Source organism: Hyaena hyaena, unplaced genomic scaffold (assembly GCF_003009895.1).
Source record: "Hyaena hyaena isolate Hyena2069 unplaced genomic scaffold, ASM300989v1 scaffold_4, whole genome shotgun sequence".
Classification (NCBI taxonomy): domain Eukaryota; kingdom Metazoa; phylum Chordata; class Mammalia; order Carnivora; family Hyaenidae; genus Hyaena; species Hyaena hyaena.
Window position 1 is genome coordinate 3,088,930 of NW_024080636.1, and position 13,493 is coordinate 3,102,422.

General features: G+C 54.4%; 1 protein-coding gene, 1 long non-coding RNA gene and 1 other non-coding gene across 4 annotated transcripts in view; 2 read left to right on the plus strand and 1 right to left on the minus strand.

Annotated features, from left to right (window-relative positions):
* The first annotated feature begins 99 nt into the window (after positions 1 to 99).
* The window catches only part of LOC120234385, a 14,774-nt gene continuing 1,380 nt past the window's right edge, over positions 100 to 13,493 (plus strand). Inside the window, exons 1-3 of one of the 2 annotated variants that reach the window (XR_005529070.1) lie at positions 100 to 548; positions 2,099 to 2,232; positions 5,203 to 5,251. This is a non-coding gene — a long non-coding RNA (uncharacterized LOC120234385). Of the gene's footprint in view, positions 549 to 2,098; positions 2,233 to 5,202; positions 5,252 to 13,493 lie in introns of those variants that run through there. The other variant, XR_005529071.1, reaches the window with a different exon arrangement.
* On the plus strand, positions 174 to 323 carry LOC120235380. Its single transcript, XR_005529394.1, has one exon. It is a non-coding gene; the product is annotated as a U12 minor spliceosomal RNA (small nuclear RNA).
* LOC120234376 (NADH-cytochrome b5 reductase 3) overlaps positions 3,674 to 13,493 on the minus strand; it is a 27,680-nt gene continuing 17,860 nt past the window's right edge. Inside the window, exons 8-9 of the mRNA XM_039236219.1 lie at positions 11,410 to 11,509; positions 3,674 to 4,560 (exon numbers count right to left, since the gene is read on the minus strand). Of these exons, the coding sequence (XP_039092150.1) occupies positions 4,388 to 4,560; positions 11,410 to 11,509 (273 nt within the window). The 3' untranslated portion in view covers positions 3,674 to 4,387. The remainder of the gene's footprint in view (positions 4,561 to 11,409; positions 11,510 to 13,493) is intronic.

Genomic DNA, 13,493 nt, shown 5'->3' on the forward strand with positions numbered 1-13,493 from the left:
CCTTATTTTCCCCAGACGAATAAATAAAACGGAAGACGACGTCAAAATGTAACTAAGGAATGAGACCAACTGCAAACGCATCGGGCTCTTAGTTCAATGGTCGACTCTGATACTCACCGTAGGGCTAATGAGAATGGGATTCATTACCCTGGGAGTCACACGTGTAGCTCTTTATGCCTTAAACTTATGAGTAAGGAAAATAACGATTCGGGGTGACGCCCGAATCCTCACTGCTAATGTGAGACGAATTTTTGAGCGGGTAAAGGTCGCCCCTAAGGTGACCCGCCTACTTTGCGGGATGCCTGGGTGTTGCGATCTGCCCGTCCCCCTTTTTTTAAACACTAAAAGAATAGACCAGCGGACTCGGATAGGACGTGAACTTGACCCATGACTTGTCTTCGAAGAAAAAAGTTTTTGGCCCGCGGAAGGTTTTTTGTGCTTGTCACCGAGCTGTTCCCCGCGGAGCCCGCCTTTTCCTTATTCCCGTGTTAGTGTTTTGAAAGCTTGCCTGCGTTTTCTGTGTATGACCCGTGGGACTCCGTGTTCAGGTACGATTCACGAGCCTCGGGGGGCGGCGGCGGCCCTCGCCAGTTCCCCGAAACTTCCCCCTGTAATCAGAGCGCACGTGGGGGACGGCGAGAGATAGCCTGCGGCGACCGGCTGCATGCAGTCGGCGCTCACTCACTTTGCGGCTCACGGGGTGAGAGGGGGAGGACCCCCTCGGGTCCCGTCCCACGAGCCGCACTTGTTGGCGGCTCACGAGCAAATCGCTTCGCCTCGTTATGCTGCCGTTTTCTTCATCTATAAAGTGGGGCCAATAACAGGTCTAAACACGTTGCATGTATTATTATTATTATTATTATTATTTTATTGATCGATGCAACAAACATTGAACACTTATCTCGTGCCGAGCTTAATTAATGCTGGGTCCTGGGGCTACTGCATGGAAAAGGCAATTCCACGTGTCAACGTTCTTAGAACAGCAAAGAGCATGTACTGTGCTGAGTAATTCCTAAGTCCAGTGATACCAGTGGAGTTACTGTACTGTGGACAGAACACCCCACAGTTAAAACTCTGGCATCAGAAGCTCCGTGGGCAAGAGCGGATAAAGCTGGAGGGCCTGGGGTTGGGCACCAGACCGAGGAAGGAACCCAGGTCCCACCGGTGCCCCGCGATGGGGTGCCGGCTGGCCTTCCCTTTCTTAGCTCTAGCTTCTCCCTTCCTTCTTCCTCCCAGGAAGTGCGGGGAGGAAGGGGCGGAGGGCGAGGTAAAGGAAGGAAGGGTCCCAGCCTCGGCCTCAGCACCCCTGCCTGCTGGGCAGGTGCGGAGGAACGAGGAAGGGGGGGCGGGGGGAGGGGCTTCGTTTGGAAATCCGCCAGGAGCCACGCGGGGCGTGGGGAAACCCGGCCGCTGTCAGCAGGGACTGGGGCGGGGAGGGGGCTGTGAGACGCCGGGGACTCAGCGCCTGGGCACACCCCTGCCCACCCTCCCGGGGGACTGGAGCCAGCATTGACACGCTGGAATGTGCGTCGTTTTATAAGTCCTTTCCCTTCTTGCTCTTTTGGAGCATAGCTGGAGCTCTGTGTTGATTTTTTAAAATTCTGCATGTAGGCTGGTGACATTGCCTGTGAATTCCCTTCAGGAGGCTAAAGGGGCTGTTATGAATGTCACTGTAAATTTTGTTAATGTTTACTTAGTTTTGAGAGAGAGACACCCACAGATCATGAGTGGGGGAGGGGGAGAGAGAGAGGGAGACACAGAATCCGAAGCAGTCTCCAGGCTCTGAGCTGTCAGCGCAGAGCCGGACACGGGGCTTGAACCCACGAACTGTGAGATCATGACCAGAGCCAAAGTTGGACGCTTAATGGACTGAGCCACCCAGGTGACCCTGTAAATGTTACTCTGAAACAGAGTGAGAGTCAAGAGAGGGTAGAGTCAAGATACTCACCCATTTTACAGATGGGGAAACTGAGACCAGGTGAGAGGGTAGGGACCAGGTCCAATCCATGCCCCTCTCAGTTCCTGGAAACACCCCTTTGTGAGCTCAGGCAGGTGTGCATTCTGACCCTCAGGCCTGTTTTCTCATTCCCCCCTGAAGGGACCAGAATAAGGAGACCTAATGTGAGTCCAGTGCTCTGCAGAGTCCCCAGCACACAGTAGGTGTGCAGAAGAGAGTCCCAGGCCAAGCCCTTTCCTGCCCTGCTCCAGGATGCAGGCCAGGCCAGGATAGAGGTAAGAGAAGAGAGGACAAAGGGTCTCCCTGGCCTGAGGCTTGGCTTCAGGCCTTCCTTCCAGCGCAGGTCCCCATCCTCTCCCCCTCCTCCCTCCCCCCTCCACGCCAGCCACACTGACCTTCACAATGTTCCTGGAGCCATCCAGCAGATCTCTGCCCCAGGGCCTTTGCACCTGCTGGCCACTCCCTCTGGAGCACATCTAGTTTACTTCCTTTCCAGCCTCATTTCCACCTTCCCCTCAACCACCTGCTTTCTTCCATCTGTTTCTGGATGTTAATTCTACAAGTTTCCTCCAGACCCAAGGCCTCTGCACTCCCTGTTCCTGCCTCCTTGAACACCTATCCCTGAAGGGCCAGCTTCGCTGTCTCTTTAGGAAGAACAGCCCTCATTCCCACGTTGCCCCTAATTTCTGTCTTGGCATTTACCATATCACTCATGACGCCATCTGGCATTTGGCTTAGGTCTTTCTCGCCAGCGCCCCAGGAGTCGGGGAGGGCACGTTGGGGCGGCCGCAGCCGAGCCCCAGCACTTGGAACCGGCCATGAAGGCATGAGGGGGCTGGCGCCCCAGCCCCCACCCCGTGGAGCCTTCCACAGGGAGCGTAATACCGGCCTTACTCGGGGCTCACCTCCACCCTGAAGGCCGTTCATCGCCGAGCCTCAGTCTCCCCAGCAGAAAACGAGGAGGGGAGAGCAAAAGGGAAAACAGTGGGGGGCGGGGGGGGGCGCGCATGCAATTGTATGCCACGGGACCGCAGGGGCCCTCCACATGGCTGAGGTGACATGCATAAGGCCGGGCGAAAGGGGAGGGTTTAAAGGCTGGACTCCCAGTGTCCACACGCCCTGGCCCAGCTTTCTGTCTCCAGGAATCTATCCTCAAAAAAAAAAAATCATCTGAAAGGAGGGTGAAGAGAGCCGCTGTTATTTTCAAAATCCACAGACAGGAAACAATCTAGCTGTCCAACCATGGGGGATTTGCTACCTAACAAACATGGTCCACGCGGGCTGCAGAGGGGCCCCAGCAGCGGCCCCGGGGTGCGCCATGTGGCTTCATCGGTGCCGTCGGCATTTGCCACTGGAGGCCCGGTGTCTTTTTTCCTGGGTATATTTTTCTATACTCTCCAAACTTCACCCGGCAAATGCAAGCACGTTAGAGAGAAGGGCTGCCCCCCACGATGACACAAGCCACAGAGCCTCCGGAGGGTTAATATTAGCAAAGGTTTATTTCAACGTATTTTTCTGCTCATAAATGATTCTGAAAAAGCCGATACGCAAGAGGCGCACCCAGCCTGGTCTAAAGGCAAAACTGAGGTCACTGAGAACGCTGCTCAGACAAACTCTCCCCTAGGCTGGGGCGCAGGCAGCAGGAGGGGTGGGTCTGGGGCAGAGGAATAAATAACCATCGTCTCAGCTCTGCCCTCAGGGCTGGGGGCCCAGGAGGCGGCCCCTCAGACTGCCCGGCTGACAGCTTGGGGCTCCCAAAGCGGCCTGAAGGTTGAGGCGCTGGGGAACATGCCGAGGCTTCAGGAGGGCCCACGGGCCAGTCTGCTCCGCCTGCTCCAGGCCCTGAAGAGCCCAGCTCCCTGCCAGCTGGCCCTGCCTGGGCCCTGGGGTGGGGGCAGACTCCTACCCCCACAGCCCCTGCCGAGAGGACTTTTTGGTGTTACCTGTTATGTAGTGTCAGGTGCTGGGGCCGGGCCATGACCCAGGGCAGGTAGCAAGGGTGGCGGGTGAGGGGCCCGAGCTGGTGGCTGGAGGGTCCCCGGCACCCGCAGCTCTGAGCTGCCCGCACATCTGTGTTTACTCCCCGGCTGCGGTCTGCTCTGGGAGGGGTGGCTGGGGCACAGCCTCTGCCGCTGCCTCGTAGGGTGTGGGTGGGCGGGGTGGAGGCAGGGCAGGGGGGCTGAGCACCGCGGGTACAAACCGATGAGGGCCAGCCGGTGGCCGGAGGTGGCCCACCGGTTACCGAACCCTGCTCCCAAAGGGGTCCCTCGGGGGAACCGGCCCAGCGGGGTAACCACCGCAGCCGCACCCAGGGCCACAGCGAGAGATGTGGCGGAAAGTGATGTTAAAGAACAAGGGCGGGGAGGGGTGGGTGTGGACGGGGCACGGTGAGTGTGCAGGGCGGGCGTGCGAGCAGCCAGTGCCTGGCCATCAGAAGGCGAAGCAGCGCTCCTTGGGGTGGCCCACGCGGTCCAGGTTGGGCAGACAGGCGTACTGGATCATGGGCGGGGGGCCACACATCAGTATCAGCGGCTCCTCCTCCGGGGGCGGAAGGTGGTCCCGGATCATCTCCTCATTCACGAAGCCCTGGCTGTAGTCCCAGGCTGCAAGCAGGAGACAAGGTGGGTCCCAGTGTGGCCACGTGACTGACCCAACGATGGCCTACTTACCCCAAACCCCCTCCCCCGACCATTAAACCCTCCTGGGCTGTGAATTCCTCCCTTCTTTCAACAAACACTGAAGAATAAAGAGGCTGATCTGACACACACGCTTGCCCTGATCCCCTGCCCCAGATTGGCTCATCCAGAACAAAACAGCCAGTTCACAATTAACAAAATGGCAGTAAGTGCACAGCGATCGATAATTACTCTAAGTGTAAATGGACTAGATTCTCCAATCAAAGGTGACCGAGTAGATACAAAACAAGACCTATCTACACCAACACAAAAACAGACACACGGATCAGTGGCACAGAATAGAAAGCCCAGGAATAAACCCGTGATTATATGGTCAATTAATCTTCAACAAAGGAAGCAAGAATATGCAATGGGAGTGGTGTCAAATAAAGCCTCAACAGGGCCCTGGGCTGCTGCTGGTCTCAGGGGGGAAAAAAATACAATGGGATAAAGACTGTGTCTTCTACAGGTGGCATTGAATAAACTGGCCAGCCACATGCAAAGGAACGAAACTGGACCACTTTCTTTTTTTATTATTATTATTGTTTTTAATGTTTTATTTATTTCTAGGAGAGAGGGAGAGAGACAGCGTGAGCAGGGGAGTGTCAGAGAGAGAGGGAGTCACAGACTGAAACAGGCTCCAGGCTCTGAGCTGGCACTCAGCACAGAGCTTGACGCGGGGCTCGAACACACAAACCGCAAGATCATGACCTAAGCGAAAGTTGGACGCTTAACTGACTAAGCCACCCAGGCGCCCCGGCTGAAACTGGACCACTTTTCTTACCCCATGCACAAAAATAAACTCAAAATGGATAAAGGACCTGAATGTGAGATCTGAAACCATAACATTCCTAGAAGAGGGCACAGGCAGTAATTTCTCTGACATAAGCCATAGCAACATTTTTCTGGAATGTCTCCTACGGCAAGGGCAAGCAAAAGCAAAAATGAACTATTAGGATGACATCAAAATAACAAGCTTCTGCACAGCAAAGGAAACAGACAACAAAACTGAAAGGCAGCCTGCTGAGTGGGAGAAGATATGTGCAAAGGGCTCATCTGATAAAGGCTTAGTGTCTGAAGTATATAAGAACTGACACAATTCAACAACCAAAAGACAATCTAATCAAAAATGGGCGGAAGACACGAACAGGCATTTCTCCAAAGAAGACGTCCAGATGGCCAATGGACATATGGAAAGATGCTGACCAGCTCTCATCATCAGGGAAATACAAATCAAACCACAGTCAGGCACCACCTCACACCTGTCCGAACGACTAAAATCAAAACACAAGAAACACCAGGCGTTGGCGAGGATGTGGAGAAAAGGGGACCTTCGTGCACTGGTGGTGGGAATGCAAACTGGTGCAGCCGCTATGAAGACAGTATGGGGGTTCCTCAAAAAGTTAAAAATAGAGCTACTCTACCATCTGGGAATTGCACTACTGGGTATTTACCCAAAGGATACAAGTACACTAATTCGAAGGGACATGTGCACCCCAATGTTTACAGCAGCATTCTCTACAACAGCCAAGATACCTTGGGAAGCAGCCCGAGTGTCCATTGTTAGGATGAATGAAGAAGATGTGGTACATACATACGAGGGAATATTATTCACCATAAGACGCAATGAAATCCTGCCATTTGCAATGTGGCTGGAGCTAGAGAGTATTACGCTAAGTGAAATAAGGCAGTCAGAGGAAGACAAATACCATATGACTTCACTCATGTGGAATTTAGGGAGAAAAAACAACAAAGGGAAAAAAAAAGAGAGACAGACCGAGAACAGACTCTTTAACTGTGGGAAATACACTGATTGTTGTCAGAGGGGAGGGTGGGGGCCTGGGTGAAACAGTGAAGGGGATGGAGAGGACATTTTCTGTGAGGAGCGCTGAGGAGCAGATAGAATTTCCCAATCACTACATTGTACACCTGAAACTAACCGAACACTGTGCGTAAATTACACCAAAATTACAAGAAAACAGACAAATGAACAAGATCTATGTGCTGCCTGCAAAAACTCGCTTTAGGTGTGTGGGGTCCACATGGACCAGGAGAGAAGGGACGGAAAAGGTCGCTCTGTGCAAATGGAAACAGAGAGAGCTGGAGTAAATAAGAGACAAAGAGGGGCATGACGTAACGGTAAAGAGGTCAACCCCACAAGGACGTCACATTGGTAAATAACTTCTGCGCCCAATACGGAAGGACCTGATGACATAACGCGAATACTAACAGGTCTAAAGGGAGAAACAGAGGGCAATACAGTAATAGTGAGATATTGTAATATCCTGCTATGTCAATGGCTAGGTCACCCAGACAGAAAGTCAGTAAGGAAACTTTGGCCTTAAGCGACACATTAGACCAGATGGAATTAACAGACGTTTACAGAACATTCCATCCAAAAGCACACCTCATCCCTGTCAGAATGCCATCATCAAAAAGACAAGAAACAGGTGCTGGAGAGGATGTGGAGGAGAGGGAGCCCTTGTGCACCGTGGCTGTGAGTGCCCGCTGGCGCAGCTACTGTGCAAAACGGTACAGAGGGGCCTCAAAAAGTTAGAAATAGAACTACCGTGTACACCAGCAATTCCACTTTTGGGTATTTTTCTGAAGAAAATGAAAACACTGGGGTGCCTGGGTTGGTTCAGTCGGTTGAGCGGCCGACTCTGGCTCGGGTCATGATCTCAAGGTTCGTGGGTTCGAGCCCCATGTCGGGCTCTGTGCCGATAGCGCTGAACTTGCTGCGGATCCTCTCTCCCTCTCTTTCTGCCCCTCCCTCCCCCAATAAAATAAAACATTAAAAAAAAAAAAAGAAAATGAAAACACTAACTCAAAAAGTTATCTGCACCCTCTGTTCACGGTAGCATTGTTTACGACGACCTAGATATGGAAGCAAACTGAACACTCACTGACGGATGAATGGGCAGGGAAGTTGTGCTACGAATACTGTCACAGAGAAGGAATTCCTGTCCCTTCAAAGGCCCTTCTAGCTGGACTAAGAATCAAATTGACATGACAGAGATTAACAGGCGAAAATCAAATGTAACAGCCTATGCACAGGGAATCCACATGGACGTGGGAATTCCGAAGATGGTCAGGCCAAATGAGGTCTAGATGTCATTCTGGACTCAGGGGAAGGGGCCAGCGGCCTGAGACTTCAGAGGAAGCGGATGCACTTCAGAGCAGATGTTTGGTTATTAGATGTTTGCCCTGCCACGCTGAGGAGTCACTCCGATAAAATCTACCTCTGTCAATAACCCTCCTTCGGAGAAAGACCCCCTATTTCTTTATTTCTTATTAAGTTTATTTTTATTTATTTTGAGAGAGAGAGAGAGAGAGCATACAGGCGAGGGACAGAGAGAAAGGGAGAGAGAGAATCCCAAGCAGGCTCTGCCCCGTCGAGAGCCTGATAAGGGGTCTGAACTCACGAACTGTGAGAAGAATTTAGATTCTTCCGTGTGGTTAAGGAGGCGACAAAAGTTTCTCTTGAGCCCAACAGGGTCTCAAGTGCCTTCAGCTCAAAATAACCCACATGCCCAAATGACACATTCTGGAGGGGAGGGGTGTGGGCGAGTCCTGAACCCCTTCAATACAATGGAATGTTGTTCGGTCATAAAAAGAATGACCTCCTTGCCATTTGTGACAACATGCATGGACCTCAAGGGCATGATGTGAAATGAAATGAGTCAGACGGAAAGAAATACCGTATGAGTCACTTACGTGTGGAATCTCAAAAAAAAAAAACAAAAAAAAAAAACAAGAAGAAAGGAAAAACCTAAGAACAGAAGGCCCCAAGCTCACAGATACAGAGAACAGATTGTTGGCTGCCAGAGGCAGGGGAGGGGGCTGGGAGAAATAGATGGAGGAGGTATAAGTTTATTTTTATTTTATTTTATTTATTTATTTTTTAATTTTAATATTTTATTTATTTCTGAGAGAGAGAGAGAGAGAGACGGCGTGAGCAGGGGAGGGTCAGAGAGAGAGGGAGACACAGAATCCGAAACAGGCTCCAGGCTCGGAGCTGTCAGCACAGAGCCCAATGTGGGGCTCGAACCCACAGACTGTGAGATCATGACCTGAGCTGAAGTTGGACGCTCAACCGACTGAGCCACCCTATTTACTTTTTTTAACGTTTATTTTTGTGAGGGGGGGAGGGGCAGAGAGAGAGGGAGACACAGAATCCGAAGCAGGCTCCAGGCTCTGAGCTGTCAGCACAGAGCCCGACGCGGGGCTCGAACCCACAACTGTGAGATCATGACCCTGACGCTTGACCGACTGAGCCCCCCGGGCGCTCTGGTGTAAGTTTATTTTTAAAACTACGCACGGGACTCAGCTGTAGTGGCTAGTATGTAAAATGCGCAGGTATACAAGAGATCCCAAATTTACACGGATTTTGTTTAAGTAGCGCATTTTTCTTTACGCGGGTACTGCGGGTGGCTTCGTGGGGAGACACAGGTGAGCCGTACTTGCACGAGCCCCACGCCCCGTTCCTTCACTCAGTCTCACAACAGCCTTGCCCGCCTGGTACACCATTTTCTTCCTTGGCACCTAGAATGTCGGCTTCTACCTCAGGTTGTAGCAATCCCGCAGCCCCGCCTGCACGTGGGTCAGGGTGGTAATAAACCGAGTGGGAAGTCGGAGGCGGCCCAGCCCTTGGCGGGCAACCGTGTCCGCTCCAACAGTCCCCACTTCGGTGGTGGCAGTGCCATGTGCCACCACCAGGGGGCAGCGCCGGCCCCCTCCCCCGCGGGCCTCGGGGACGCGACCAGAAGGGAGTAAACCTCTTTCGGGTGAGACACGGATACAAGCCTAATGTCCCTTTCTTTACTGTAAGAAAATGAACAACTTCTGGAACCGGTGCTCCCCCTGCCGGACCCTACAGTTCGCCCGTGAACAGCACGGGCCACTTAACGTGGGCATTTTCTCCGGCTAGTACAGTACAGTGCTGAAATGTATTTTCCCAATGGTCTCCTTTCTTTTTTTTTTTTTTTAATTTTTTTTTAATGTTTTATTTATTTTTAGGAGAGAGAGAGAGACAGCGTGAGCAGGGGAGGGTCAGAGAGAGAGGGAGTCACAGGCTGAAACAGGCTCCAGGCTCTGAGCTGGCAGTCAGCACAGAGCCCGACGCGGGGCTCGAACCCATGAAGTGCGAGATCATGACCTAAGCGAAAGTCGGACGCTTAACCGACTAAGCCACCCAGGCGCCCCAATGGTCTCCTTTCTTTTCTCTGATTGCTCTATCGTGAGAACACAGCGTGTACAGATGCAACATACAAAATATGTGTTCATCGGCTGTGCTATGGATAAGGCTTCGGGTCCACAGTAGGCAATGTTAGTAGTTAAGTTTTTGTGGAGGCGAAAGTCATATGCTGGGGCGCCTGGGGGCTCAGTCCGCTAAGCGTCCGACTTCAGCTCAGGTCATGATCTCGCAGTTCGTGGGTTCGAGCCCCGCATCGGGCTCTGTGCTGACAGCTCAGAGCCTGGAGCTGCTTCGGATTCTGTGTCTCCCTCTCTCTCTGCCCCTCCCCTGCTCGCTCGCGCTCTCTCTCTCAAATATAAATAAACGGTAAGAGAAAAAAAGTTATATGCAGATTTGTGACTGCGCGGTCAGCACCCCGAACCCTGTGCTGCCCAAGGGTTAACTGTACTCTGGTCTCACTCACCACCTGCTCCTCTGCTCTATGACTTGCGATACATGTGTTTCGTGTTCATCTTCCCCCACCTTCATCAGCTCACGGGGCCAAGCCGGCTTCCTGAACAGAGGCTCGGCCAGGAGCCTCGAAGAGCGGGTCCACGACAGGCGGCCAGCGAGAGGCCTCAGGGCGCTGCTGTCCGGTCCGCAATCCACCCACGCCCCAGCCCAGGCCTCCGCCAGGAGGCCCGGGACCCCCCCGTCCTCCCTCAGGGATGGGCGCCTGCCCCTAGAGCCCATCTGCGCAGTCCCGGGGGAGGTGGGCGCCCAGTGAGGGCGGGGGAGGCGGGTGCAGGAGGTGAATGGCCTCACACGCCGGCGCCCATAAGGATGCTTCAAAAACGTCTGCTTCCACCACTTAGAAGTTCCCCGTGAAATCGCAGGCCTGCTTCTCTTGCAAAGCGGGGCCTCTGGGGGGAGCGGACGTTCTCCATGCGCCACCACCTCCCTGCAGCCGAATGTCCTCAGGACCGCCCACCAGGAAGCCGACCTGCTGCTTTTCTCACAGTATTTCCTGCACCCACGTCTCTACCTAAAGCAGGAGAGTGAAGGGGACTTTCACTCCCAGGGGGCGGCCTCGCTTCAGGTTTTACAGACGGCCCTCATCCACTGCCCCCTGCGTGACCTTGGCATGAGGGTAAGGGTAGGTGGGCCCAGCCCAGCCCCCAGGGCTGCTGCCCAGGGAGAAAATGGGCGTAACGTGCCTTACGGGGCACAGACTGCAAAGTGGGGGCCGTTGCCCACACCCCCAGCAGTGACCCTGAAGACCTGCCCCAGAGTGAGCCCCCCACCACGCGGAGAAAAACCAACTCTTTGTCCAGTGGGGGGCGGGGCAGCCAGGGAAGGCCTCGGGCTCCAGAGGAGGAGGCCGGAGTTCAAGCCCGGGCCCTGGTGCTTCCTAGCTGTGTGACCTGGGACACTTACTTCCCCTCTCTGATCCCGCCTTCCTCATTTGTGAGAGGGCGGCACACGACCTCGCTCGCACAGGGCCACGCTGAGCATCACAGAGGCTGAGCATCACAGAGACGAAGGGCGCAGCAGACTCCACCCCAAGAAGGGCCCAGCACCCCCGCCCCGCCCCCTCTCACCTTCGGGGGCTTTGTCCACTGTGTACCAGAGCTTGAAGCGAGCAGAATGTTCGTTCCTCAGCTCCTCCAGCTCGGGCCGCAGCAGGATGTCCTTCTCGGTCTGTGGGGACAGGGCGCAGCTCATCATCCCACCCGCCCCCCGGGGGCCACACACTTGGCAGCGCTGGCAGGGGAGAGGCCTGGCAGAGCTGAGCCAGACTCCCAGAAACTCCCGGAAACTCCGCCCCCCCTTCCCGAGGGGCGGGTCAAAGCTGCAGACAAGACGTCCTTGGTGACAAACGGGCGTTTGCGGAAGGTGGGCGTTTGCGGAAGGCGTGTGGGAGCCGTGCCCCAACGTACCTGGGAGCGGGGAGAGCAAGCAGATGAAGACCAGCACGCGCAGCCACAGGACTGGGAGCGACCGGAGGGGACCAGGCCAGTGCGTCGTGACTGTCCACTTAAAATAGCCAACAGTCCCACCACCCTCATCGCCGGGGCAAGTCTACGTTCTGGTGTCTCCCGCTGCTCCCCACGGCCCAGCGGCTCCTGCAGAGCCTCGCCCACGCTGGTGCCCCTGCTTGGCCCGCAGCTCCACACTCTGCTCCCACCGGCTTCAGCCGGCTGGCCCCACATGACCCTGTCCTTCAGCCCGGTATCACCTCCTCTAGGAAGCCTTCCCGGACTCCCCAGGGGCATCAGCGTACTCCTCACACGGCCCCCCCTGACCACAGGCCTTTGCCTCATGCGCCCACAGATCCCTCGAGGATAGAAAGGGCTCCTCCAACCAGTGGTCAGCGTGACTGGGCTCGTGGGGCTGTCCTTAAACCCGGGGCCACAGGGCTCCCTGCGAACCAGAAGGGATCGCCCACTCACACCACCCCTGAGCCTCTGGGCAGGGGGCAGAAGGGCCCTCCCCAGGGAGGCAGACAGCGAGAGACGTGGAGATGCACTTTCTGTCCCCCATGACCAACGGCACCTGACATCCTCAGCGAAAGGGACTAGCGGGGTGCTTAGTGGCATTGAGAGGTGGGGAGGAAGAGACAGATCATTCGAAGCCACAGCGATGAACGTGTCCGGAGAACCCGCCGCACGGAGGCGTCTTGCTACAGGAGGGACTGACCCAGCCATGCTTGTTCTCATAAGGAGCCTGCAGCCCCGACTCCTCAGTGTTCCCCTCTGGGAAATGGGCTGCAGGCAGGAGGCATGAGCCTCTGAGTATCTCGAGGAGGAGGGTATTGATCGTTTCTCCCATTTCTAAGGGGGGCAGAGGGCCCTGCCTGCCCTGATCGAGTGAGAGCAGGGCCAGGGCTCAGGCTGGACAAGCTCTGTATAAAATTCTGCAGGAAATATGGGAGAAAAGAAAAATCACCTGATAGTCTCATCAGGTCAGTCTATTACCTGATAGAGATGACAAGTCACAATTTTTTGTGTACCTTTCAGACTTTGTTTTCTTTTTCTTTTCATGTTTATTTATTTATTTGACGAGAGAAAGAGTGAGCAGGTGCATGTGAGAGCACAGGGGAGGGGCAGAGAGAGACGCAGAGCATCCCAAGCAGGCTCCACGCTATCAGCACTAAGCCTGATGAGGGGCTCGATCTCACAAACCAGATCATGACCTGAGCTGAAATTAACTGACTGAGCCACCCAGGCACCCCTAGTAGTTTTCTAACAACTACTTTCTTTTTAACAAAAATGGGATCAGGGCATCCATGCCACCTTACCACCTGCTCTTTTTTTTTTTTTATGTTTGTTTTTGAGAGAGAGAAACAGAGCATGATTTGAGGTGGGGGGGGAGGCAGAGAGAGAGAGAGAGAGGGAGACACAGAATCTGAAACTGGCTCCGGGCTCTGAACTGTCCGCACAGAGCCCGATGCAGGGCTCGAACTCGGGACCGAGATCAAGACCTAAGCCAAAGTCGACGCTTAACCGCCTGAGCCCCCAGGCGCCCTCCACCTGCTCTCCTCAGGAAAGAACACAGCACAGACCCTCCATGCTGTGGAGCCTCCGAGCCCAATGCTTCCCTTACCAGGTGCCCAGCTTGTGCGGGACCAAGGGACTGTTCACTGCTGAAGGACATTTAAGTCGTTTTGGACGCCCTCCTTCAG